Here is a 24,629-nt window from a genome sequence, read left to right on the forward strand (position 1 = left end):
CAAAAATTATTCATAAGCAGTCAAGTTCACAAAATTAATATATTATCCTTTTGTTTTCATCTTTATGTTAATGAAAATACTAGCTATTAAGTCTGGAAATTAAGCCCCCCTCCAAAACAATCAAACAAAACCAAAAAATAAAAACAAAAGAAGAAATACTAGACAACTGCTGATATTTGTCAAACAGTTTTGTTTTCTTATATTTTCTTCTTAAAAGAAAAAGGAAAAAAATCTTACACTAAATGAAAATGAAACAAAGGGACCACATGATAACTTGCAATTGTATTTAATGAAAATATCAAATCATACAAATGCAGCCTTCTAAATAAATAGGATTCTGAAAAATTGAATAGGGAGTTTAGAACATGATAATATAATTGCCATAGAAGATTTATTCTGACACAAAGACTTACCTGCACTTCATATTTCAAAGACAAAACAGGATTTATAAAAATAAGGAAAAGAATCTTAAAAAGATGGGGAAAATTTATTCTCCAGAACGCTAACAGCTGCTTCAGTTATTAAGCCCTACCATGGTGAACAGTCGCTGGGAAGTGTGACAGTTATTATTTTCTCCTGATGCAGGAGCATATTCCTATTAACACTAATGAGAAGGGTGTGGGCACATCAAAGAGAGAATCTGGCTCTTTGATTTTAAAATGAAATTCTACTGTTGAATGGATTAAGCTAATATCCTTGAGAAACGCGTGCCTGCATTTATCATTTCCTTTTTAGTGAACCATCTGTGTACTTCTTTATCTGACATTTATTGATAAAGCCAAATTGATGCATTTCCCCTCTTTATAAAGATTCCCATTGTTTTATCTACATTGTTAAATTTTATTCCTTTTTAGGTCTTTAGCTTCTCAGAGATTAAGTTTTAGTTGAGGGTATACGATACAGACATTTACTTGAGACTATCTCATTTTCAGAAATTAAAATAAGTATAATCAAAAGCTTACCTTTTTGCCCAATACGTACATGCTCATTTTCAAAAAGTTCTAAAAATGATAAAATAAAATAAAATTATTAGACACAAATATAATCAGCCACATTTAGAACAATATTATGTAAATTTTTTCTGGTGTTGATACTTTTAATTATTTTCAAAGCTGAATGGCTCTCCAGGAAACTATAAGAATATTTATCTTTATATGTAGAAAAATCTTTTTTCTAAGTTATTTCAAGTTTGTAGAAATGAAAAGGAAGTATATTTAATCAGAAGAAAAGATTGATAAACTAACTTTCCTTTGTTAAAATAATACAGAATATCTTCTCACAACACAAATGTTTCTGTCCATTCATCTTTAACTTTTTTTCCTAAAAACAAAACAAAACAAAACTTATTGATAGCTTTATTTGCAAACCCCTACTTCTACTCTATTCTACCAAAAAGCAAATCTAATAAAAGCCTTAATACTATATAGGTAATCCCACTATACGAATGCCATTTAAAAAGATTGTATGGGAGAAACAAAGATTTGTTTTTAAAGTACCAATCATAATGGAAAAAACCTCCTAAACTAGATCCTATTAAAACCAAGAAACATCTGTTCATCAAAAGATACCACTGAGAGTGAAAAGGTAAGTCACAGAGTGGAAGACTATATTTGCAATACATATATCCAGCAAAGGACTTGTACTTAGAACATATAAAGCACTCCCGGTAAGTCAATTTAAAAAAGACAACTATCTGACACAAATAGGCAGAAGCTGTGAACAGGTTCTTTACAAAACAGATAATCCAACGGACCAATAAACATATGAAAAGATGCCCAACCACATCAGTCACCAGAGAAATGCAATTAAAACCATTATGAAATACACACCCACCACAATGGCTAAAATGAAAAAGACTGACAATTCTAAATGCAAAGGAAATGGAGCAAATGAGCTTCTCATACAAAGGTGGTAGGAGTGTAAATCGGTACAGCCATCTTGGAAAACTGTTTGGCAACATCTACTAACACTGAATATATGCACGCCCTATGACAGCAGCATGTCACTCTCAGGTGCACATCTTAATGTATACCTATGTGCACCAGGAGACTTACACAAGAATATTCACAGAAGCACTATTGATAATAGTCAGCCCCCTATGTCTGTGGATTCAACCAACCACGGATTGAAAACATTTGAAAACAAATTCCAGAAAGTTCCAAAAAGCAAAACTTGAGTTTGCTGTGTGCCAAGCACTACACTGAATCTGTGGGAATGCACTGATGTGTTGGCATACCCTGCTGTAGTCTCCCGCCATTTCATGGATCCTCCGTCTCCAGCACTTGTGTTTGAGTATTGTTCACCTTGTGTCTTGTTTATTTGTCACTTACGTGGTGTGCACCCTTTGTTTCTGTGGAAAAATGGCTCCTAAAGAGCAATTAAGTGGTCAAAACAATCCCTCAAAAGCTATGTAAAGCAATTATACTCCAATAAAGATGTTAAAAATAATAATAATAATTTTTTAAAAAGCTAAACAATCCCTCAAAGGCTAAGAGGGAGCGTTAAGTGCTATCTCTCAACAAGAAAATTAAAATCTTAGATTTTTTTTTAAAATTTTTATTTATTTATTTATTTTTGGCTGTGTTGGGTCTTCATTTCTGTGTGAGGGCTTTCTCTAGTTGTGGCAAGTGGAGGCCACTCTTCATCGCGGTGCGCGGGCCTCTCACTATCGCGGCCTCTCTTGTTGCAGAGCACAGGCTCCAGACGCGCAGGCTCAGTAGTTGTGGCTCATGGGCCCAGCTGCTCCGCGGCATGTGGGATCTTCCCAGACCAGGGCTCGAACCCGTGTCCCCTGCATTGGCAGGCAGAATCTTAACCACTGCACCACCAGGGAAGCCCAAATCTTAGATCTTTTGAAAAGTGGCATATTTCTTGCCAAGGTGGGCCATGAGGTCAGTAAGAACAAACTGCGCATTTGCAAAATAAAGCAGAAAGAAGCTGAAATTTGTGGAAGTGTTTGTGCTGCCCCTACAACAGCAAAAATGGTCTCTCGTTCATGACAAAATGCTTGCAAAGGCGTCAAGTATGTGGCTGGAGGACATGTCACAAGAGCATATCCCTGTTCATGGCAAAATGATGTGTGAAAAAGCACTTAGCCTCTGTGAATACTACTGTGACGGGGTTGAGGAGAATGAAGGAGTTTAAGGCTCGTGAGGGATGGCTGGCTAACTATGTAAAGTGCTACAGCCTCAAGAACTTAGAGATCATGGGAGAATCAGCATTGGCTGATGCCAAGGCAGCTTCAGCATTCTCAGAAGAGCTCAAAAAACTTACAGAAGAGAATGGCTACCTTCCAGAGCAAATCTTCAGTTGTGATGAAATGGGCTTGTTTTGGAAGGAGATGCCCAATCGTACTTATATCCATAAGAGTGCAAAGCAGGCCCCAGGGTTCAGGGCCTGGAAAGATCACCTTAGGCTGGTGCTGTGTGGCAATGCGACAGGTCACCTGATCAAGCCAGGCCTCATCTACTGAGCAAGCAATCCCCAGGCCCTTAAGAACAAAAACAAAAATTGCCTGCCCATGTTCTAGCAATACAAGAAGGCTTGGGCGATGGCCATTTTGTTCTTGGAGAGGTTCCATCAGTGCTTCATTCCTGAAGTAAAGGGATGAAGAGAAGGGGCTGCCATTCAAGGTCCTCCTCATAACTGACAACGTTCTCTGCTTCACTGGCGAGCATGTGGACGTGATGTTCCTGTCTCCCGCAGCAGCGCACTGAGGTGAATTAACACCTACTTCGCCTTCAGGAGGTTTCGTGCTGCCCCTGATGCTAAACCTGACTGAGCAGCATTATCGATTTACGAAAGAGCTTCACAGCTGCAGGTGCAGTTTTGCTTCCTGCAGAGGCTGTAGATGCCTTAAGGCCTGAGAGCAACAATGCATGCTGGAGGCAGTTCTGGAGTGAGGTGGTCAGTGATTTCAGGGGCTTCTCCACTACTGATGCAGAAGTCAGTAGTATTTTGAATGTTGCAAGGGAAGTTTGGTGGGGAAGGCTTCTCTGACATGATCGAAGACAATGTTGAGGAACACACAGAAGAGTGTAGAGAAACCCTTACCAATAAGGAACTTGAAGATCTGCTGAAATCCTCTAAAGATGATGGTGATGGTGATGATCATGATGCAGAAGATTTAGAGGAGGTAGAGCCATCAATCTGGACACTTGAAAAATTTGCAGCAGTTTCTCAAGTATGATTAGAGAGAGAACACACATGTGTATGGAAGTGGGGATGGGAGTAGCAGGAGGGGGAGGGACAGTGTGAGGAGGCAAGAGATGAGATTTGAACAGTAAAAATAGTGGTTATCCTTGACACAGGGGATAAAGATTGAAAGATGGCAGGAAGGGGCTTCAGTTTATTTATCTGGGTGGTAATTTAATTAGATGTGTCCAATTCATGCAAATTTATTGAGCCATTCTCTTAGAATTTTGCCAACAAAATGACTTACATATGTCTAATGAGTTTTCAAAATTATTTTAAAGACCCTCAGATAAAGAGACAAAATCTAGTTGAACTCTAATAATTGTAACATACAAGATTCTATTCAATAATTAATAGTAACCAAAGAGAGGCAAAAAGCATGTTAGTTGTCAGATATGAAAAAGTTACTAGATTAATTTGGAAATGGCAAGATAAACCTTAACCTCACTCTCATTTTCATTTAGTATATGCCATATGGGAGAAATACTAACCAGGAGGCACTTGTGTAGAGTCATCTACACCAAGTTGTCCTGCAGTTAAGCCAAGTTCCACAAAGAATTCTTTCTGAAAAATAACACACAGAATTACCATGCATCTCAGACTTTGCTACACATTATTTTAAAAAATCACCTTCACCTAAACATCAACTTAAATGAAAATCACAATGTAAAATAAATCTTTGCTTCATTCAAATATCTAAAGAAGAAAAGAATATTATTGAACTTTTAAATAGTAATGCTTTAGTCCAAATTTTCCCTTTTTAGGTAACAAACTAATCAGTAAAAGTAAGGAATAATTATTCTGAGGAAAGAATAATAAAATTTAAATCTCTCCTGAAACATACGTACACATACAGCATATGTAGCACTTAGCAATTTTATTTTCTAAATTCATTGTCTAAAATTACCAATATAATTCTGTATCTGTGCTTTCTATGGTACTGTACTTCACTCAGCTCTTAATCAAATAAACACTGCAAATATCCAAAACAACTTAAATTAATTTTTAAGTAAAATTAGACTATCAAGTACTCTGCTAAAATAAGAATAAATTAGATTTATTCTCCAGACTTCCTCTACTACTTCCTTAATGTCTAAGGAAAGTAATCATGTTTGTCTGTTGTTTTATAAATATATAAAAAACAACCCCATAGTATTCACATTATTTTTATTCCCTAAGTAATTAAATATTTCTATTAATATTTGCCTCAGTGTTTTGTTACTATTCTAATTGCTAAAACCAAACTTCCTTCTCCTTTAAAAAATGGAATTAGTTTTAATCCTTCATAATTATCTATGATTATTTAAGTTATTTGTGTCCCTCATAAGACAGTTATTCAGCCTAACATACACACATTTCATTTTTGTATCAATTTTAAATAACTGCCATTATATTTCAATTTTTAACTAAACTAATTTTAATCTATACTTTTAAGAAGCACTGCAACTTATGTTACCAATTTTTAATGACTCAAGTGGTAAAAATTCACTGCTTTGGATATTTTTTACTCTATGTCAGTAGACCTGGGCCCTAATCTCAGATTTCCTTCTCTATTAACATGTATTACCCTTTTTCAACCTCTATCAATGCATATAATCACACCATATTGAAATTATCTTTTTACTGTCCATCTCCTCATTAGCCTGAAGCTCCTGGAAGACAGAGACTATCTCTTACACACATTTGCACCTCCCGTTCTTAGCACAGTGCTAAGTGACACATAACAGTGGGGAGTCAGTAAATAGTGAACCACACTACTGAGTTCTAGTTCCCACCTGCTGTCTCTACAACACTGAATTAGTGAACAGGAATTAGTCAGCAACTTCTCTTTAGAGTTAATAAATTTCAGTTTCAAGAAATTCCCTTTTGGCAAAAAAGCGATAGGGGGTTAAGAGATATAGATTACTACATATAAAATAAATAAGCTACAAGAATATATTGTACAACACAGGGGATATAGCCAGTATTTTATTTTATTAATTTATTTTTTAATAGATCTTTATTGGAGTATAACTGCTTCACAATACTGTGTTAGTTTCTGTTGCACAACAAAGTGAATCAGCCATATGCATACACATGTCCCCATATCCTCTCCCTCTTGAGCCTCCCTCCCATCCTCCCTATCCCACCCCTCTGGGTCATCGCAAAGCACAGAGCCAATCTCCCTGTGCTATGCTACTGCTCCCCACCAGCCAACTATTTTACATTCGGTAGTGTATATATGGCGATGCTACTCTCACTTCGCCCTGCTTGCCCCTCCCACCCCATGTCCTCAAGTCCATTCTCTATGTCTACCTCTTTATTCCTGCCCTGCAACTAGGTTCATCAGTACCATTTTTTTTTTTTAGATTCCATATATATGCGTTAGCATACGGTGTTTTTGTTTTTCTCTTTCTGTCTTACTTAACTCTGTATGACAGACTCTAGGTCCATCTACCTCACTACAAATAATCAACTTTGTTTCTTTTTATGGCTGAGTAATATTCCATTGCATATATGCGCCACACCTTCTTTATCCATTCATCTGTCGAGGGACATTTGGTTTGTTCCATGTCCTGGCTACTGTAAATAGTGCTGCAATGAACACTGTGGTACATGACTCTTTTTGAATTACGGTTTTCTCAGGGTATATGCCCAATAGTGGGATTGCTGGGTCATATGGTAGTTCTATTCTTAGTTTTTTAAGGAACCTTCGTACTGTTTTCCATAGTGGTTGTATCAATTTACATTCCCACCAACAGTGCAGGAGGGCTCCCTTTTCACCACACCCTTTCCAGCATTTATTGTTTCTAGATTTTTTGATAATGGTCATTCTGACTGGCGTGAGATGATACCGCATTGCAGTTTTGATTTGCATTTCTCTAATAATTAGTGATGTTGAGCACCTTTTCATGTGCCTCTTGGCCATCTGTATGTCTTCCTTGGTGAAATGTCTGTTTAGGTCTTCCTCCCATTTTTTTAACTGGAGTGTTTGTGTTTTTGAGATTGAGCTCCATGAGCTGTTTGTATATTGTGGAGATTAATCCTTTGTCTGTTGTTTCATTTGAAAATATTTTCTCCCATTCTGAAGGCTGTCTTTTTGTCTGGTTTAAGGGTTCCTTTGCTGTGCAAAAGCTTTTACGTTTAATTAAATCCCATTTGTTTAGTTTTGTTTTTACTTCTGTTACTCTAGGAGGTGGGTCAAAAATGATCTTGCTGCGGTTTATGTCAAAGAGAGTTTTTCCTATACTTTCCTCTAAGAGTTTTACAGTGTCTCGTCTTACATTTAAGTCTTTAATCCATTTGGAGTTTATTTTTGTGTATGGTGTTAGGTAGTGTTCTAATTTCAGTATTTTACATGTAGCTGTCCAGTTTTCCCAGGACCACTTATTGAAGAGGCTGTCTTTTCCCCATTGTTATGTTCTTGCCTCCTTTGTTGTAAATTAGGTGCCCATAGGGGCATGGGTTTATCTCTGGGCTTTCTATCCTGTACCATTGATCTATACTTCTGTTTTTGTGCCAGTACCATACTGTCTTGATTACTATAGCTTTGTGGTATAGTTTGAGGTCAGGGAGCCTGATTCCTCCAACTCCATTTTTCTTTCTCAAGATTCCTTTGGCTATTCGGGGTCTTTTGTGTTTCCACACAAATTATAAAGTTTTTTGTTCTAATTCTGTGAAGAATGCCATTGGTAGTTTGATAGGGATTGCATGGAATCTGTAGATTGTTTTGGGTAGTATAGTCATTTTCAGAGCATTGATTCTTCCAATCCAAGAACATGGTATATTTCTCCATCTGTTTATGTCATCTTTGATTCCCTTCATCAGTGTTTTACAGTTTTCTGAGTACAAGTCTTTTGCCTCCTTAGGCAGGTTTATTCCTAGGTATTTTTTTCTTTTTGTCGCTATGGTAAATGACAGTGTTTCCTTAATTTCTCTTTCTGATTTTTCATTGTTTGTGTATAGGAGTGTCAGAGATTTCTGTGCATTAATTTTGTATCCAAATTCATTGATAAGCTCTAGAAGTTTTCTGGTGGCATCTTTAGGATTTTCTACGTATAGTATCATGTCATCTGCAAACAGTGACAGTTTTACTTCTTCTTTTCCGATTTGGATTCCTTTTATTTTTTGTCCTTCTCTGATTGTTGTGGCTAAGACTTCCAAAACTATGTTGAATAAGAGTGGTGAGAGTGGACATCCTTGTCTTGCTCCTGATCTTAGTGGAAATGCTTTCAGTTTTTCACCATTGAGTATGTTACTTGCTGTGGGTTTGTCATATATGGCCTTTATTATGTTGAGGTAGGTTCCCTCTATGCCCATTTTCTGGAGAGTTTTTATCATAAATGGGTGTTGAATTTTGTCAAAAGCTTTTTCTGCATCTATTGAGATGATCATATGGTCTTTATTCCTTAATTTGTTAATGTGGTGTATCACATTGATTGATATGCATATATTGAAGAATCCTTGCATCCTTGGGGTAATTCCCACTTGATCATAGTGTATGATCCTTTTAATGTGCTGTTGGATTCTGTTTGCTAGTATTTTGTTGAGGATTTTTGCATCTATTTTCATCAGTGATACTGGTCTATAACTTTCATTTTTTTGTGATATCTTTCTCTGGTTTCGGTATCAGGATGATGGTGGCTTCGTAGAATGAATTTGGGAATGTTTCTCCCTCTGCAATTTCTTGGAAGAGTTTGAGAAGGATCGGTGTTAGCTCTTCTCTAAATGTTTGATACAATTTGCCTGTGAAGCCATCTGGTCCTGGACTTTTGTTTGTTGGAAGATTTTTAATTACAGTTTCAATTTCATTACTTGTGATAGGTCTGTTTATATTTTCTAATTCTTCCTGGTTCAGTCTTAGAAAATTGTACCTTTCCAAGATTTGTCCATTTCTTCGTGGTTGTCCATTTTATTGGCATATAATTGTTTGTAGTAGTCTCTTATAATCCTTTGTTTTTCTGCAGTGTCAGTTTTGATTTCTCCTTTTTCATTTCTAATTTTATTGATTTGCGTCTTCTCCCTTATTTTCTTGATGAGTCTGGCTAAGGGTTTATAAATTTTGTTTATCTTCTCAAAAACCAGCTTTTAGTTTTACTGATCTTTGCTATTGTTTTCTTCATTTCTACTTCATTTATTTCTTTGCTGATCTTTATGATTTCTTTCCTTCTACTGACTTTGGGTTTTCTTTGTTCTTCTTTCTCTAGTTGTTTTAAGTGTAGGGTTAGATCGTTTATTTGAGATTTTTCTTATTTCTTGAGGTGAGATTGAATTGCTATAAACTTCCCTCTTAGAACTGCTTTTGCTGTGTCCCAGAGGTTTTGGGTCATCGTGTTTTCGTTGTCATTTATTTCTATGTATTTTTAAATTTCTTCTTTGATTCCTTCAGTGATCTCTTGGTTATTTAGTAGTGCCCTATTTAGCCTCCATGTATTTGTGTTTTTTACAGTTTTTTTCCTGTAATTGATTTCCAATCTCATAGCGTTGTGGTCAGAAAAGATGCTGGATATGATTTCAATTTTCTTAAATTTACTGAGGCTTGATTTGTGACCCAAGATGTGATCTATCCTGGAGAATGTTCCGTGCGCACTTGAGAAGAACGTGTATTCTGCCACTTTTGGGTGGAATGGTCTATAAATATCAATTAAATCTATGTGGTCTATTGTGTCATTTAAAGCTTATGTTTCTTTATTTATTTTCTGTTTGGTTGATCAGTCCATTGGTGTAAGTGGGATGTTAAAGTCCGCTACTATGATTGTGTTACTGTCGATTTCTCCTTTCATGGTTGTTAGCATATGACTTCTGTATTGAGGTGCTCCTATGTTGGGTGCATAAACATTTATAATTGTTATATCTTCTTCTTGGGTTGATCCATTGATCATTATGTAGTGTCCCTCCTTATCTCTTGTAACAATCTTTACTTTAAAGTCTATTCTATCTGATATGAGTATTGCTACTCCAGCTTTCTTTTGATTTCCATTTGCATGGAATATCTTTTTCCATCCCTTCACTTTCAGTCTGTATGTGTCCCTAGGTCTGAAGTGGGTCTCTTGTAGGCAGCATATATATGGGTCTTGTTTTTGTATCCATTCAGTCAGTCTGTGTCTTTTGGTTGTAGCATTTAATCCATTTACATTCAAGGTTATTATCGATATGTATGTTCCTGTTACCATTTTCTTAATTGTTTTGGGTTTGTTTTTGTGGGTCTTTTTCTTCTCTTGTGTTTCCCACCTAGAGAAGTTTCTTTAGCATTTGTTGTAAAGTTGGTTTGATGGTGCTGAATTCTCTTAGCTTTTGCTTGTCTGAAAAGCTTTTGACTTCTCCATCCAATCTGAATGAGATCTTTGCTGGGTAGAGTAATCTTGGTTGTAGGTTTTTCTCTTTCATCACTTTAAGTGTATCCTGCCACTCTCTTCTGTCTTGCAGAGTTTCTGCTGAAAACTCAGCTGATAACCTTATGGGGATTCCTTTGTATGTTATTTTTTGTTTTTCCCTTGCTGCTTTTAATATTTTTTCTTTGAATTTAATTTTTGTTAGTTTGATTAATATGTGTCTTGGTGTGTTTTTCCTAGGGTTTATCCTGAATGGGACTCTCTGTGCTTCCTGGACTTGGGTGACTATTTCCTTTCCCACGTTAGGGAAGTTTTCAACTATAATCTCTTCAAATATTTTCTCAGACCCTTTCTTTTTCTCTTCTTCTTTTGGGACCCCTATAATTTGAACGTTGGTTCATTTAGTGTTGTCCCAGAGGTCTCTGAGATTGTCTTCAATTATTTTCAATCTTTTTTTCTTTATTCTGCTCCTCAGCAGTTATTTCCACCATTTTGTCTTCCAGCTCACTTACTCATTCTTCTGCCTCAGTTATTCCATTATTGATTCCTTCTAGTGTATTTTTCATTTCAGTTATTGTGTTGTTCATCTCTGTTTGTTTGTTCTTTAGTTCTTCTAGATCTTTGTTAAACTTTTCTTGTATTTTCTCAATCCGTGCCTCCATTTCTATTTCCGAGATTGTGGATCATCTTTACTGTCATTACTCTGAATTCCATTTCAGGTAGATTGCCTATTTCCTCTTCGTTTATTTGTTCTTGTAGGTTTTTACCTTGCTCCTTCATTGTGACATTTTTTTTTGCCATCTCATTTTTTTCTTTTTTTAATGAGTGGGATTGTGTTCCTGTCTTACTGGTTGTTTGGCCTGAGGCTTCCAACACTGAGTTTGTAGGCTATTGGGTAGAGCTGGGTCTTGGTGCTGAGATGAGGACCTCTGTGAGATCTCACTCCGATGAATATTCCCTGGGGTCTGAGGTTCTCTGTTAGTCCAGTGGTTCGGACTCGGACCTCCCACTGCAGGAGCTTTAGCCCGACCCCTGGCTCATGAACCAAGATCCTGCAAGCGGCGTGGGGCGGCAAAAAAAATAATAATAATAAAATAAAATAATAGCAAAGTAAAAAATAAAATTAGACTAGGAAATTAAGATATGTTAGAAAAAATACAAAAATAAAAATATAGATGAATCAACAACCAAAAGATACATCAGTACCGCAATAGTGAAAAAGAGGAGGGAAAAGAAAAAAAAACGGGGGGAAAGGTCTTGGCTGTGGAGTGCAGGGCCTAAGCAAGGGCAAGGTTTGGGTGGTGGGCGGGGACTATAATTAGGACCCACAAGGCTGGAAAAGGCCCTGGGGGCTGTGGGGCATGGGGCTTAGGCTCAAGGAACAGAAGGTGCCCAGGTGTGCCCTTCCTCTGGTCTCAGAGAGCAGGTGACCTCACCTGTGAGCCCAGCAGGCTTCCTGGCTTGAGTGGGCGGGGCAAACGCCCTCCTCTCCTCTCCTCTTCTGCTCTTCCGGTCTGGGAGGGCCCCTCCCACCTGCCTCTCCTGATCTCCCCAGCCTCCCTCTTGTGCCCCCAAAGACCAGTGTGGCCAAGGCGGGTGCAGGGGGGCTTGGAGGGCAGGGAACAGGCCTGGGAGTTCAGCAGGCTCCCTGAGCCGATCCCCTGCCCTCCAAAGCTACCTCCAGGCTGCGTGGGTCCCTTTTGATATGGATAAGTCTAACCCTAATACTGTGAACTAGGTTTGAGGGCCATCTACTGAGGCATCATATGAGACTCACTGAGTCTCACCAAGTTCAGTATTCACACAGACAGATCAGGGTTACAGATAAACCATGCATTATCAGGTCAGACTCATTATCACAAGGTCACATGGTTGAGGAAACATGGGGACAACTATCCCTCATGCCTGCAGACATTAGGTATAGTCACAATTTTTTAAAAATTTGCCACAGGCTTTTGGTTCTCCAATAGCTAAGAATGAATCCACACCAGCTCCAGGTCCCCTCAGACAGACAGAAGGCATAATTAGCCCCACTTACGCACATGCTAAAGTTTTTCATACATTATCCTTTCCCTGCTTCTTTATCTAGCAAACTCCTTCAAACTATTTCACATGGCAGTACCTTTGAGAAGACCTCCCACCACCTCTAGGAAAAGAATCTGTCACTTCCTCTTCTGTACAGCCATATCACTTTGTATAAACAGCTACTAATAGGGCTTCTAACATCTTTTAAAAATAACTTCTTAAAAATTATTTTTTAATGAAAGTTGTAGTAGTAATGTTTAATAGTTATATACTGCTTACTATTTTCCAAGGACCATCTATATGCTTTATATTTATATATAAGTTTCCTAGGGCTGCCAGTGGTACAAAAAGTACCACTAACTGGGTAGCTTTAAACAATAGAAACTCATTCTCACAGTTCTGGAGGCTAGAAGTCCAAAATCAAGATATTAACATGCTCTTCCTGAAGGCTCTAGGGGAGAATCTGTTCCATGTCTTTCTCTTAGCTTCTGGTATCGCTGGCAATCTCTGGTGTTCCTTGGCTTATAGACGCAACACTCCTGTCTCTGCCTGTCATATGACATTCTCCTTGTGTGTCTCTCTTCTGTGTCTCTTCTCCTCTTCTTATAAGGACACCAGTCATATTGGATTTTGGGCCTACCTTACCCCAGTAAGACATCATCTTAATTTCATTGCATCTGCAAAGGCCCTATTTGCAAATGAGGTCACATTCACAGGTACTGGATGTCAAGATTCAACATATCTTTTGGGGGGGGACACAATTCAACCCATAACTTATATCTTAACTTACTGATCTGCACAGCACTTCTATGAGATACTATTGTCCAGGGCTTCCCTGGTGGCGCAGTGGTTAAGAATCCACCTGCCAATGCAGAGGACACGGGTTCGAGCCCTGGTCTGGGAAGATCTCACATGCCGCAGAGCAACTAAGGCCATGCGCCACAACTACTGAGCCTGTGCTCTAGAGCCCGCGAGACACAACTACTGAAGCCTGCGCGCCTAGAGCCCATGCTCCGCAACAAGAGAAGCCACCTCAATGAAAAGCCCACACACCGCAACGAAGAGTAGCCCCTGCTCGCCGCAACTAGAGAAAGCCCGCACTCAGCAACAAGGATCCAATGCGGCCAAAAATAAATAAAAATAAAAATAAATAAATTTATATTAAAAAAGGATACTATTGTCCATATATTAAATAAGAAAACTAAAGCTCAAGGTTAAGAAAAACTTGCCCAAGGTCACACAGCCAGTGAGTGGCAGAGCAAAAATTTAAACCCAGGTTAGTTGGCTTCAGAATCTAATCACCTAACCACCACACTATACTATCTTTACAGGCAATAAATAGAAGTCAAATCAGCTAAAAGACTTAATGACAACAAAACAGCAGTTCTCTATTTATGCACTCCTCCCCAACACACACACACACAACACACACACATACACGCAATCATAATTAGCCCACTATTCAGGAACAACCACTTTCAGCTTTTTTCTGGTATTTACACCCATATTTCAAGTAACAAGTATATATTGTTATTTTTAATTTATCAGTTTCAAATATCTACTAATTTTTTATAATAAATGAGGATTTTTAGCTCATGTACATTCTCTTCCATTCTCCCTCCATCATTCCATTATCAGTATATATCAATTCTTGATTAAATCCATATTAAGAGTTTACATTATTATTACTATTTAAAAATTATTCACTGCTGAGGCAAGGAGTATGCTATTAATATGTTTCCTTTCCTAAAATATGTATTTTTTTCATACAGTTTATAATTAAACCAGTTTTTCACTTATGCAATTTTCTGTAATCACTTACCTCCTTCCTCTACCCTTTAACAACTCTGAAAAGACCCTCCACAATACAATTTTGCATGTGGTTAAACCTGTCAGATCATCTTTACTTTTGGTGTTTTTCTTGCAGGCACTCTTCCTGGAACCCTCCAACCTTCTGCTCCAATCTGGAATCGCTCTGCTCTGGTCCTGTTGCACAAACTTTGTCCTGGAAACTCTCTTCACTGTCATTTTGGAAACTGTTCTTCTCTTAGGTTGGAATCCCATTGCCTGGATCCTCTGTTTTGCTCTTTTTGTTTTTGATCTTGTTTTGGAGCATTTCTACCAATAGCTCCCTTAATAAGAGTAAATATTTGAGATCACATACATCTGAAAATGTCTATTTCAAATTCTCATTTGATTGACTGTTGGTTACATACAGAATTCTAGGCTTGAAATCATTCAGATTTTTAAAGGCTTTACTTAAAAATCTTCTGGCTTCCAGTCTTCCTGCTGAGCAGTCAGATGCTTGAAACTTTATATATACTCTGTTTTTCTTCCATAAAAAGTTTTTAATCTTCTCCTATTCAGGTGCCTTGGGTCTTCTTTCATTCACAGCATTGGGTACTGGGTGGGCCTTTTCACAATGAAGATTCCTGTCTTTCAGTTCTTAAAATTTTTAATCATTCCTTTACCTCTGTTTTCTCTTTCTAGAACTCCTGTTGGTCAGGTTTTAGCCCTTCTGGATTGATCCTCTAATTTAAAAAACAAACTTTTCCCTTTTATTTTTCATCTCTTTGGCTTTTTTGCTTTTGCTCTGTCTTCTGATAGAGATTTCCTGGGCTTTCTACTGATTTTTTTTTTTTTTTTTGGCATATCGTATTTTTGAGTCCTATAAGCTCTTTTTTCATTTTCTAATGTTTTGTTTTGTTGTTTTAATGAAATTCTATTCTTGTTTAATGAGTAATATCTTCTCTCTGAGAATATTAATGCTTTGCTTTACATCTTCTATTGGGGAGAAATGGTTAACAACAGGCTAACCTCTTTGTCCATGTGAAGATAACCTTGGGTTTACCTTCTCCCAGCACTGTTGACCTGAAAACGTACTGGATCACACAAAAAAACTGTGGAGAGGAAAGCCAGCTATATTACTAAGCAATATAATTTACTGAAAAAATATGACCCTTGACTGGTAAATTACATCTGAAATGGAGGACTGTAAGTGGACTATAAAAATCTAATGGAAAACACAGGCCTTAGCTACCTGGTGTGCCTCTTGAGAGGACTTGGAAGCTATGCTCATGTGCATTATAAGAAATAGTTCCTACTGCATATGAGACTTTCCTATGCTGTGCCTATGTAGCCTTGGCACTTCCAACTGCATGCATTCCTTGTGGGGCTAGGAAGTAGCATCTGGTTGGCTGCAAGGACTTCCAGTGAAGATCTACGTGATATACTGACATGCCATGTTTTCTGTCCTGTATCATTTTGCAAATCTAGATGAACCTCGCACCAGGTTTTGGCCTATTGTATCTTGTGAGTGTAGATGTAAATTCAAGCCTGAAATAACTATTGGTGGCCATAATAAGCACTCATTCCCTAAATTGGCTATTTCTTCTTCTTTTGTTTGTTTGTTTGTTTATTTGTTTTAGTTTTGACCTATGCCTTTAAAATTGGAAGATTTCAAGTATCTGGAGATCCTAGGTTGGTCAGTTATATTTAGGGTTGAGGCGATTAACGACTGACTGGAAGCTCTGTCTGCGAAAACTGGGCAGAGTGTGGTGGACTTCACTGTGAAGCAATTATAGCCAGCCAGCTATTTTTCTTTTCTTTCCCCCGCCCCCGCAGCCGGTAAGGGTTCTCCAAATCTCTGTTAGCCTTTTCTCTGGCATTCTAAAGTTGGTGGAGGGTGAAGAATGAGAGACTGGTCAGGCATAGTGGTGGTGGCAGGGGACAAGGGTATTAGTTCACTATTCGGTCAACTTTCACTTAATTCCTCTGTTTTCAATACCGTGCCTCATTCCTGTTCAGCTCTATGTCTGAGGTCACTGAGTTTATAGCCTTTCTGATTCTGTTTCTGTAGTGATTAACACACCTCTGGTCTTCTGTGAGGGAGGAGGAGTCACCGGAATATGCAGGATGAGAAGAGTCTGGGGGTCTAACCCCTCCTGATACAGACTTTCACACAATCTCCACTTTCAGCCCTATGTCTCCTCAGCGACTCTATAACATGTGGTGTCTCCAATTCTTGATCCTTTCCAAAGTTCAAGGGAGAAAAATCATCTGGCTTTTTGTATCAGTCAGAGTCCCGTCAAGAAATAGAAACCATACCAGAAATGTGAACAGGGAAAAACAAAACAAGCAAATGCAGAAAGGAACTATGACTTCTAAGCAGGAGGGTGAACCAAGAAGGAACTAAGAACTCAGGAAAGGGTCCCCCAACGCCCTCAAGACTGAGATTCAGACTTTTAAGGAGAGGGTATGCCTGCCGCAGGAAATGTGCAGACCAGAGGTGAAGAAAAACTTTGCCAGAGAGTACAGGCTGGAGCTGGTTGCCTGAGGGCTGCCAAGGTGAGTGCTACTGGGTCTTCTGTTTGCTGATCTGCTGGCTTCTGTACATGGAAAGTCCCTTTGTCCTGCTATTGTCTTGCAATGTCCCTCCAGAATCCTCTATTGACAAAGCCTAACATCAAGTTAGTTGGCAAAAAAGAAATGTTTATAAGGTCCAGCTCCAGTATAATAAAACAGAGCAAAAAAGGCAGATTTGCAAAACTACAATGAAGTATCACTTCACACTGGTCAGAATGGTCATCATCAAAAAGTCTATAAATAATAAATGCTGGAGAGGGTGTGGAGACAAGGGAACCCTCCTACACTGTTTGTAGGAATGTAAATTGGTGCACCCGTTGTGGAAAACAGTATGGAGGTTCCTTAAAAAACTAAGAATAAAGTTACCATATGATCTAGCAATCCCACTCCTGGGCATATACCAGGAAAAGAAAAAAAAAACTCTAATTCGAAAATATATTTGCATTCCAATGTTCATAGCAGCACTATTTATAATAGTCAAGACATGGAAGCAACTTAAGTGACCATCAACAGATGAATATATAAAGAAGATGTGGTATATATATATAATGGAATATTGCTTACCATAAAAAAGAATGAAATATTACCATTTGCAGCAATAGATATGGATCTAGAGATTATCATACTAAGTGAAGTAAGCCAGACAAAGACAAATATTATATGATATCACTTATAGGTGGGATCTAAAAAAATAATACAAATGAATTTATTCACAAAACAGAAACAGACTCACAGACATAGAAAACAAACTTATGGTTACCAAAGGGGGATAAATTAGGAGTATGGGATTAACAGATATATACTACTATATATAAAATAGATAAAAAACAAGGATTTACTGTATAGCACACGGAACTATATTCAATATCTTGTAATAACTTATAATGGAAAAAAATCTGAAAAAGAATATGTGTGTGTGTGTATAACTGAATCACTTTGTTGTACCCCTGAAACTAATACAATATTGTAAATCAACTATACTTCAATTTTTTAAAAAGGTAGATTTGGAGCTGAAAGATAATAAATTGATTACTGTCACACTTGTCATCCATACCTCCCACCTTTTAGAGGCATTAAGTCTTGACCATCTTCATGTTTGCGTCATTCTTCATTCTCCCATCAGCTCTCTCTCAATACTTTAAAGCTTAGAGTTACAAGTTGTTTCTTACTTTCATCAAAGACAGTATTTACATTTCTGTGCTCCTTATCATTTTGGGGTAATTAACAAAAGAAGGAGTGATGGTAATTTCTTAACTCCTTTATCAGGAAATCTTCCCACCTTTCTATAATTACTCTATTTTAAAACTAATGTCCTTATCAAAACGTGACAGTCTCCAGAGCAAAGACAGCCTTTAACTCATCTTATGTTCTTTTATCTCCCTCAGTGTCTCACCATGTTATGAGCTTAATAAAGGTTGGGTGAATTAAATGAAATGTACATTCTTTAAAAAATTTTTTTATAAAATTCACAATTTGTTTCAATCAGTTTTATAGCCAGACATCAGGCACCCAAATTCCAACAAGGCTGTCTTATGAATCTATGCTGTTTATTAAAATAAGAAATAAGCAAAAGCATTTATAGGTCAAGGAAAGCTCATCTTTAATCCTACTAGCAAAGCAACTCACTCTCTATACAACATACTTACAATAAAAAAGAAACTTTTCATTTTATTCATTTATTTAATGAGCAGATTGTCCTACTGCTTTAGATATATGCCGCACTATAATATATTTCTAATAGTTGCCCTCTAAAATATGTTAATTTATTTTTAAATGCCTATACTTACCAATTCAGGGATGTCTTTTACTTTTAGAGGAACTTGGATTAAACCCAAATGAGTCCTGAAACTATGAGAATCACCATTTTCATAATTTGGGTTGCGAAGATTAATTAATACCTTTAAAAACAAATCCAACATAATTGGTTAGTTTCTTTATTGACTATTTACACTTATAAAATTGGCAGTAATAATCTTAGTATATATCACAAGATTAAAAACTATCTCGGTTATGCATATACTTTAATTACATTCTGAAAACTATAAAATTGCATTAAAATGTTAAAATACTATAAATATGTTTTTAATTTAATATTCCAACAGATGATGTACCATATAAAACTAAAAAATTAAAAATTTAGTTAGAAAGAAAAACGTTCTGATGGTAAAAAGAATTGTTTGATTATAATATTTTACCAGGGAAAATGACAGAAAAATTTAAATTGCTTGATTGTAATATTTGCCAGGGAAAATTGCAGAACCAACTCTAACTCTTTCAAAAACAGATACTGGGGGCTTCCCTGGTGGCGCAGTGGTTGAGAATCTGCCTGCCAATGCAGGGGACAGGGGTTCAAGCCCTGGTCTGGGAAGATCCCACATGCCACGGAGCAACTGGGCCCGTGAGCCACAATTACTGAGCCTGCGCGTCTGGAGCCTGTGCTCCCCAACAAGAGAGGCCGCGATAGTGAGAGGCCCGCGCACCGTGATGAAGAGTGGCCCCCACTTACCACAACTAGAGAAAGCCCTCGCAGAGAAACGAAGACCCAACACAGCCATAAATAAAATAAATAAATTTAAAAAAAAAACAAAAAAAAAAACAGATACTGACAAGGTTTATAGAAAGACAGTGAATAACATCATAAGGTTTTGCCGCTAAACCAAACCCAAAGGGAAAAAACATTTTTCAGAAGCCAAGCTAACAAGAAAGACGGATTTATATATTTTTCAAAATTAACTAGATTAAAAAAAACCTTAGATATTTGCACAGGCTTTACTCTAGGAATCTCACTTCTTTCAGTATGATTATGGAAATAATTAAAGCTGTTTGCAGAGATAGTGCAGAAAAAAACATCAAGGAAGTACTGTTCTCTTATAAAACAGAAAAACATGAGACAACTTAAACATTCCATTAGAGGAAATTACCTAAATAAATTATGTTTAATTCATACGAAATACAGTGTAATATGCCTCAATTAATATCACAATATGTTTATTAAATTAAAAAGTTACAGTATAGTAGTATTTATTGCTGTATGATGGCATTATGAGTAATTTTTGTTTTAAATTTTCTTCTTACATATGTTTTCTTATTTTTCTAACAACACACATTTTGGGGAGAGAATAATAATAATTTCAAAAATATTTAAAAATTGAAACTGTTGAGGGAAAGAAACCACCAAGAATCCAAGGAAGGAGATTAGAATGACAGAAACACTAGCATATCTGAAGAAGGCATTCATAAACTGATAACTAATGGCTGATAAAATGGAATATGCTATAAGGCCAAAAGATTTTCCTAAAATTGCAAACACTAAATTGAAACTAAAAATATCAAAGGTATTTGTTTAAAAAAAAAAAGAAAAAAGATTTAGCAAAGAATCAACAGTGTTAAATACAGACTAATATAGAATAACACAATTTTAGTCTAATTACACAAATAAGGGATCATACTTGCATGGGAAACTCAAAAACACAGAATTGAAAAGAAAAAGAAACTACGAATATGTGGGCAATAGAAAAGAGAAAATATTAGAAAAGCAGAAACTATAACTAAGGAAGTGATTATAGAAAATTTGCTAGAGTTAAAGAAGAATCTCAGCATGACTAATAAAAGGATCAATTCAGCAACAGTCCTGAAGGCCACAGAACACTATGATTATTAAGGAGAAAACATAGTTAAAGACAACCATAAAAAAATTACATGAAATTTAAGTGCTAGAAAAGGAAAGAGTTTGGGAGAAATCTTTAATGAGCTAAGAGAAATAATGTTAGAACCATAAAGGCAGTTTCAAACCAAAGTAATTTTTCTTCAAAGTTAAAAAGATACTGCTTACAATTCTAAAGGCCTGAAATAATTTCTAACAATGTTCTATGCTGGCAAACTGGTATCAGAGACAACAGGTTCAGAAAAGAAATAAAAATAAAATGTGAAAGATTCAATCATTCGTTTACTCATTAACTCAACACATTTACTGAGCCATGATGTGCTAAGCACTGTTCTACCTGTTGGAGAGAGAACAGTTAAGGATAGGATCAGCTTGCAGCTGCAGCTGGTTTATGGTAGCTCTATCTTATCTTCAGGGATACCTGGACATCTAGTAGTAACCCTCGGCCAAGATGGGGTAAAATGCACTAACTAGTCATTTATAATGTGCTATTTAATGTCCCCTGGAGGAACTCCATATCAGTTTATTTACATTGTTTATTGAAAAAAATGTACAGATTGCTGGTTTACATCTGAATTACCAGTGGGGTATAAAAGACCCCTCAGAAAACTTGTGCCTTGACTCCCAAGACCGAAGTATCTTGCATGTACCTTGGAGATTCATAACCCAAAGACAAAGTGCATCCTGTGCACCTGAGAAAGGGGCCTGGGAGATGTGTCTGGAAATTCCTATCTCTTTGTATTTGCATGTATTTTCTTTCTCTTGCTGAAAGAAAGCCTTATGTGGGTGTATCCTTGTGGGTGAAGTCTTGTTGAGCCTTTTCAGTTATCTGACTTGACTCTGTAATTGTTGCAGCAGTGAACAAAACTTCCAGCTAATAGGATAAGGCAGGCAATAAGCCAAATAGGAAAATAGTATGTTATATGATGCTAAATGCTATGAAGAAAAACAAAGTAGGAAAGGGCTATAAGGAGTTCCAACCAGGGGAGCCAGGGAAGGCTTTGCTGAGAAGGTGACATTTTTATGTGTGTGTATGTGTTTGAATTTTTTCCATGAATGTTCTTTTTTTTAATTGAAATAAAAAATAATTGAAATATAGTTGACGTACAATATTATGTTAGTTTCAAGTGTACTACAAAGTGATTTGACATTTGCATACATTGTGAAATGATCACCACAATAAGTCTAGTAACCATCTGTACCCATATAAAGTTATTACAATATTATTGACCATATTCTTTATGTTGAGAATGTGACATTTAAGCAAAGACATAAGGAGTGAGGGGAATGTACACACAAGTATCTGGGGGAAAAGCACTGAAGGCAGAGAAAACAAGGAGCAAAAGGCCCTCACAAATGGGCAGAAGCCAAGGTAAAGCAAGGAGGCTAAAATAGCTGGAGTAGAACAAATCAGGAGAAAAAGTAATAGGAGATGAACTCAGAGAGGTGGTGGTGTAACAGACCAAGCAGGATGTTTTAGGCCACGGTCATGACTTTGGTTTTTAAGTAGAAGGAGATAGGAAGCCACTGGATACCAGAAGAGTGGCTTCTTCAGAATTGTACTTACAAGTCTTCCTCTAGAAACTCTGCTAAGAACAAAAGGACAGATTCTAGGTGGGCAGCTTAGAAGCAGAAAGAGCAATTAAGAGGCTACTGAAATAGTCCAGACAAGAGATGGCTGCTTGGACCAGTGAAATAGGAATGATCGTAGTAAGAAGTGGATGGATTCTGGATATACTTCAAAGGTAAAGCTGAAAGGATTTGCTGATGGATTACATGTAAGGTACAAGAGAAAAAGTGGAATCAAAGACAGGTGAATTAAAATAATTAGTGAGTTGTAACTGCCTACTGAAGAGTTCCACTTGAATGCTCAATATGCCTCTCAAACTTAATTAAGCTCATCATCTTCACTAATGGACCTGTTTCTCCTCCTGTATTCTCTATCTCAAGGGCAAGTTACCTCTGCCCAGTTACCCAATCTAGACACTTAAAGGTTATCTTTACGTTTGTTTCTTTTTTTCTCATACTCCTTAGATCTAATCGGTTCCCAAATCTTCCTTAAAATCTCTCAAGTCTGTTGAATTCTTTCCATTTTGAATGCTGTTCTCTTAGTTCAGACCTTTATCATGCCTTGCCTGAACTACTAGAACAGGGAGGAAGTAAAAAAGGAAACAATTCACTGAACACCTATATGTGCCAGGAAGCAGGCTACATGATTTACAGTCACTATTTTTTAATCAAATCTTCCTGATTTACTTCCCTCTAATTTTTCCACACTCCAATGTATTTTCCAAGAGCAATTTCCAAATATAATATAATCATGTTATTCCACCGCTTCAGTGGCTCTGGGGCTTTTTACATGGTGATTCCTCTGCCTGGAGATGTTCTTATACCATCATTTCTTTTGCATTTTTACCTCATTAATAGATATATATATACTTAGTCAATAGAACCTACCTCGAGAAAATCCTTAGGTGCATAAACAGGCCTGAAAAGGCTTAAATCTAGAATTAATAAGATAGATTAAAACAAAATTTCAATTATAACATAAAAATTCTTATTAATAATAAATTTTAATGATTCTTTCATATGTTGCTATTCAGCTAGATTAATTCAAACGTTTGCAGAATATCAGTTATTTGTCATACATTGTGTTAAGTACTGGGCCAATAAAAATAAAAAGATAGTCCCTTCCCTTGACAGCCTAGATGACATACTCTAGCAGAAATAAAGAGTCCCCCCCTTTGATAAATTTGTAATAGATTATTTGTAGTTGAATTGAAAAACAATGTCAGTATAATATGAAAGTTCTATATGAGAACAGAGAATTCTATATGAGAATTCTCAAAGTACTTAGAATACAAACAATGCATTCTTAGTGAATTCCTGTAGTTGTATTGAACCGTTCTCCCTTTTGAACTTCTGTAACACACTGCTCCCTTTAATATGGCACAATTTCTTGCCCAGTACCCACCCCCCTCAACTTTTTTTTAAGAAGGAGTGGTGAGGAATTATGTACATGTCTACCTAAACAATTTTATATATGTATCTGTTTATCATAGTAAATGTTAGAGTTCTCACTCATTATATGTTTATAAAATTGATTGACTCAGTTTTAAACATTAAAATGAACCAAAATAAATTCTTAAAAACATTTTAGAAGTATTAAAACTGTTCTACATATACTCTGGTTTCTCTTCAGATCAAATAAATCTCTTGCCTTTTACTAAAGATTTTCGTGGAGAGAAACAAATCTGAGTGTTTAATAAATTTTTTGAGGCCTTGCTTTGGCAGGACTAGTAAAAAAAAAACAAACTTTTCCACATTTAATCCATCTTTAACATCTCAATGTAATTAAAGTTTGAAAAAGATTTGTCTATGAAATCCACTGAATGATTTAATTTACTCTTTTATAAAAATGTTTTCAACTGCTGCTTTAAAAAAAGATAACTGATTTAAATATCCTCAAAATAATGGAGAACACTGACCAAAGTTAGGAATTTTCAACTGCAAAGTAGAAGTTTAAGCAAAAAAAATCAGATGATAGTAAATTAGTGGAGAGGGAAAGTTGCTATCTTTCCAAAAAAATTGTTAATATTGTTATTTTGGATTCACAATTAAGGAGGCAATTTTTTTTTCCCCACTACCACATTTTGAAAAGAGTTTTACATATACCTGGCTCATCAGTTCCCATTTCATTCCATTTATTGAGAAGTTCTTTCTGTTCTCCAACTGGCCTCTAAAAAAGGTAATTTTAAAATTGGTTTCGTTTTGTGAAGTTAAGCAATGCAGCCGAAAAATAAGAATCAATACCTTATCTAAAAGCTTAAATAAGCTACCATAACACAAGAAAAAATAATTTCATTACATACGGTTAGCTTTTTTAGGGAATTACACTTAAATTACATTATTTAACTATTACATTATACGTAGTCTCAGTGGCTCAGTTACGATGTGGTGCTAATGAGTCCAAGAATAGAAGGCAAATGATCTGTGCTGGCTAGTAAAATTTCACAAAGAAAATCTGCTCCTCAGCCACATACTACATCTCTTACCCCATCCAGCAATCT

General features: G+C 36.6%; 1 protein-coding gene and 1 non-coding gene across 6 annotated transcripts in view; one reads left to right on the forward strand and one right to left on the reverse strand.

Annotated features, from left to right (window-relative positions):
* TBC1D19 (TBC1 domain family member 19) overlaps positions 1–24,629 on the reverse strand; it is a 160,678-nt gene that overhangs the window by 68,266 nt on the left and 67,783 nt on the right. For 4 of the 5 annotated variants that reach the window (XM_059924157.1, XM_059924156.1, XM_059924155.1 and 1 more), the window contains 5 exons: positions 24,235–24,298; positions 23,017–23,063; positions 18,683–18,793; positions 4,686–4,758; positions 963–1,001 (listed from right to left, as the gene is read on the reverse strand). In XM_059924157.1, the coding sequence (XP_059780140.1) occupies positions 963–1,001; positions 4,686–4,758; positions 18,683–18,793; positions 23,017–23,063; positions 24,235–24,298 (334 nt within the window). The remainder of the gene's footprint in view (positions 1–962; positions 1,002–4,685; positions 4,759–18,682; positions 18,794–23,016; positions 23,064–24,234; positions 24,299–24,629) is intronic. The other variant, XM_059924158.1, reaches the window with a different exon arrangement.
* Positions 23,742–23,857, forward strand: LOC132366809 (U5 spliceosomal RNA). The gene has a single exon (XR_009503532.1). It is a non-coding gene; the product is annotated as a U5 spliceosomal RNA (small nuclear RNA).

Source organism: Balaenoptera ricei, chromosome 5 (genome assembly GCF_028023285.1).
Source record: "Balaenoptera ricei isolate mBalRic1 chromosome 5, mBalRic1.hap2, whole genome shotgun sequence".
Lineage (NCBI taxonomy): Eukaryota > Metazoa > Chordata > Mammalia > Artiodactyla > Balaenopteridae > Balaenoptera > Balaenoptera ricei.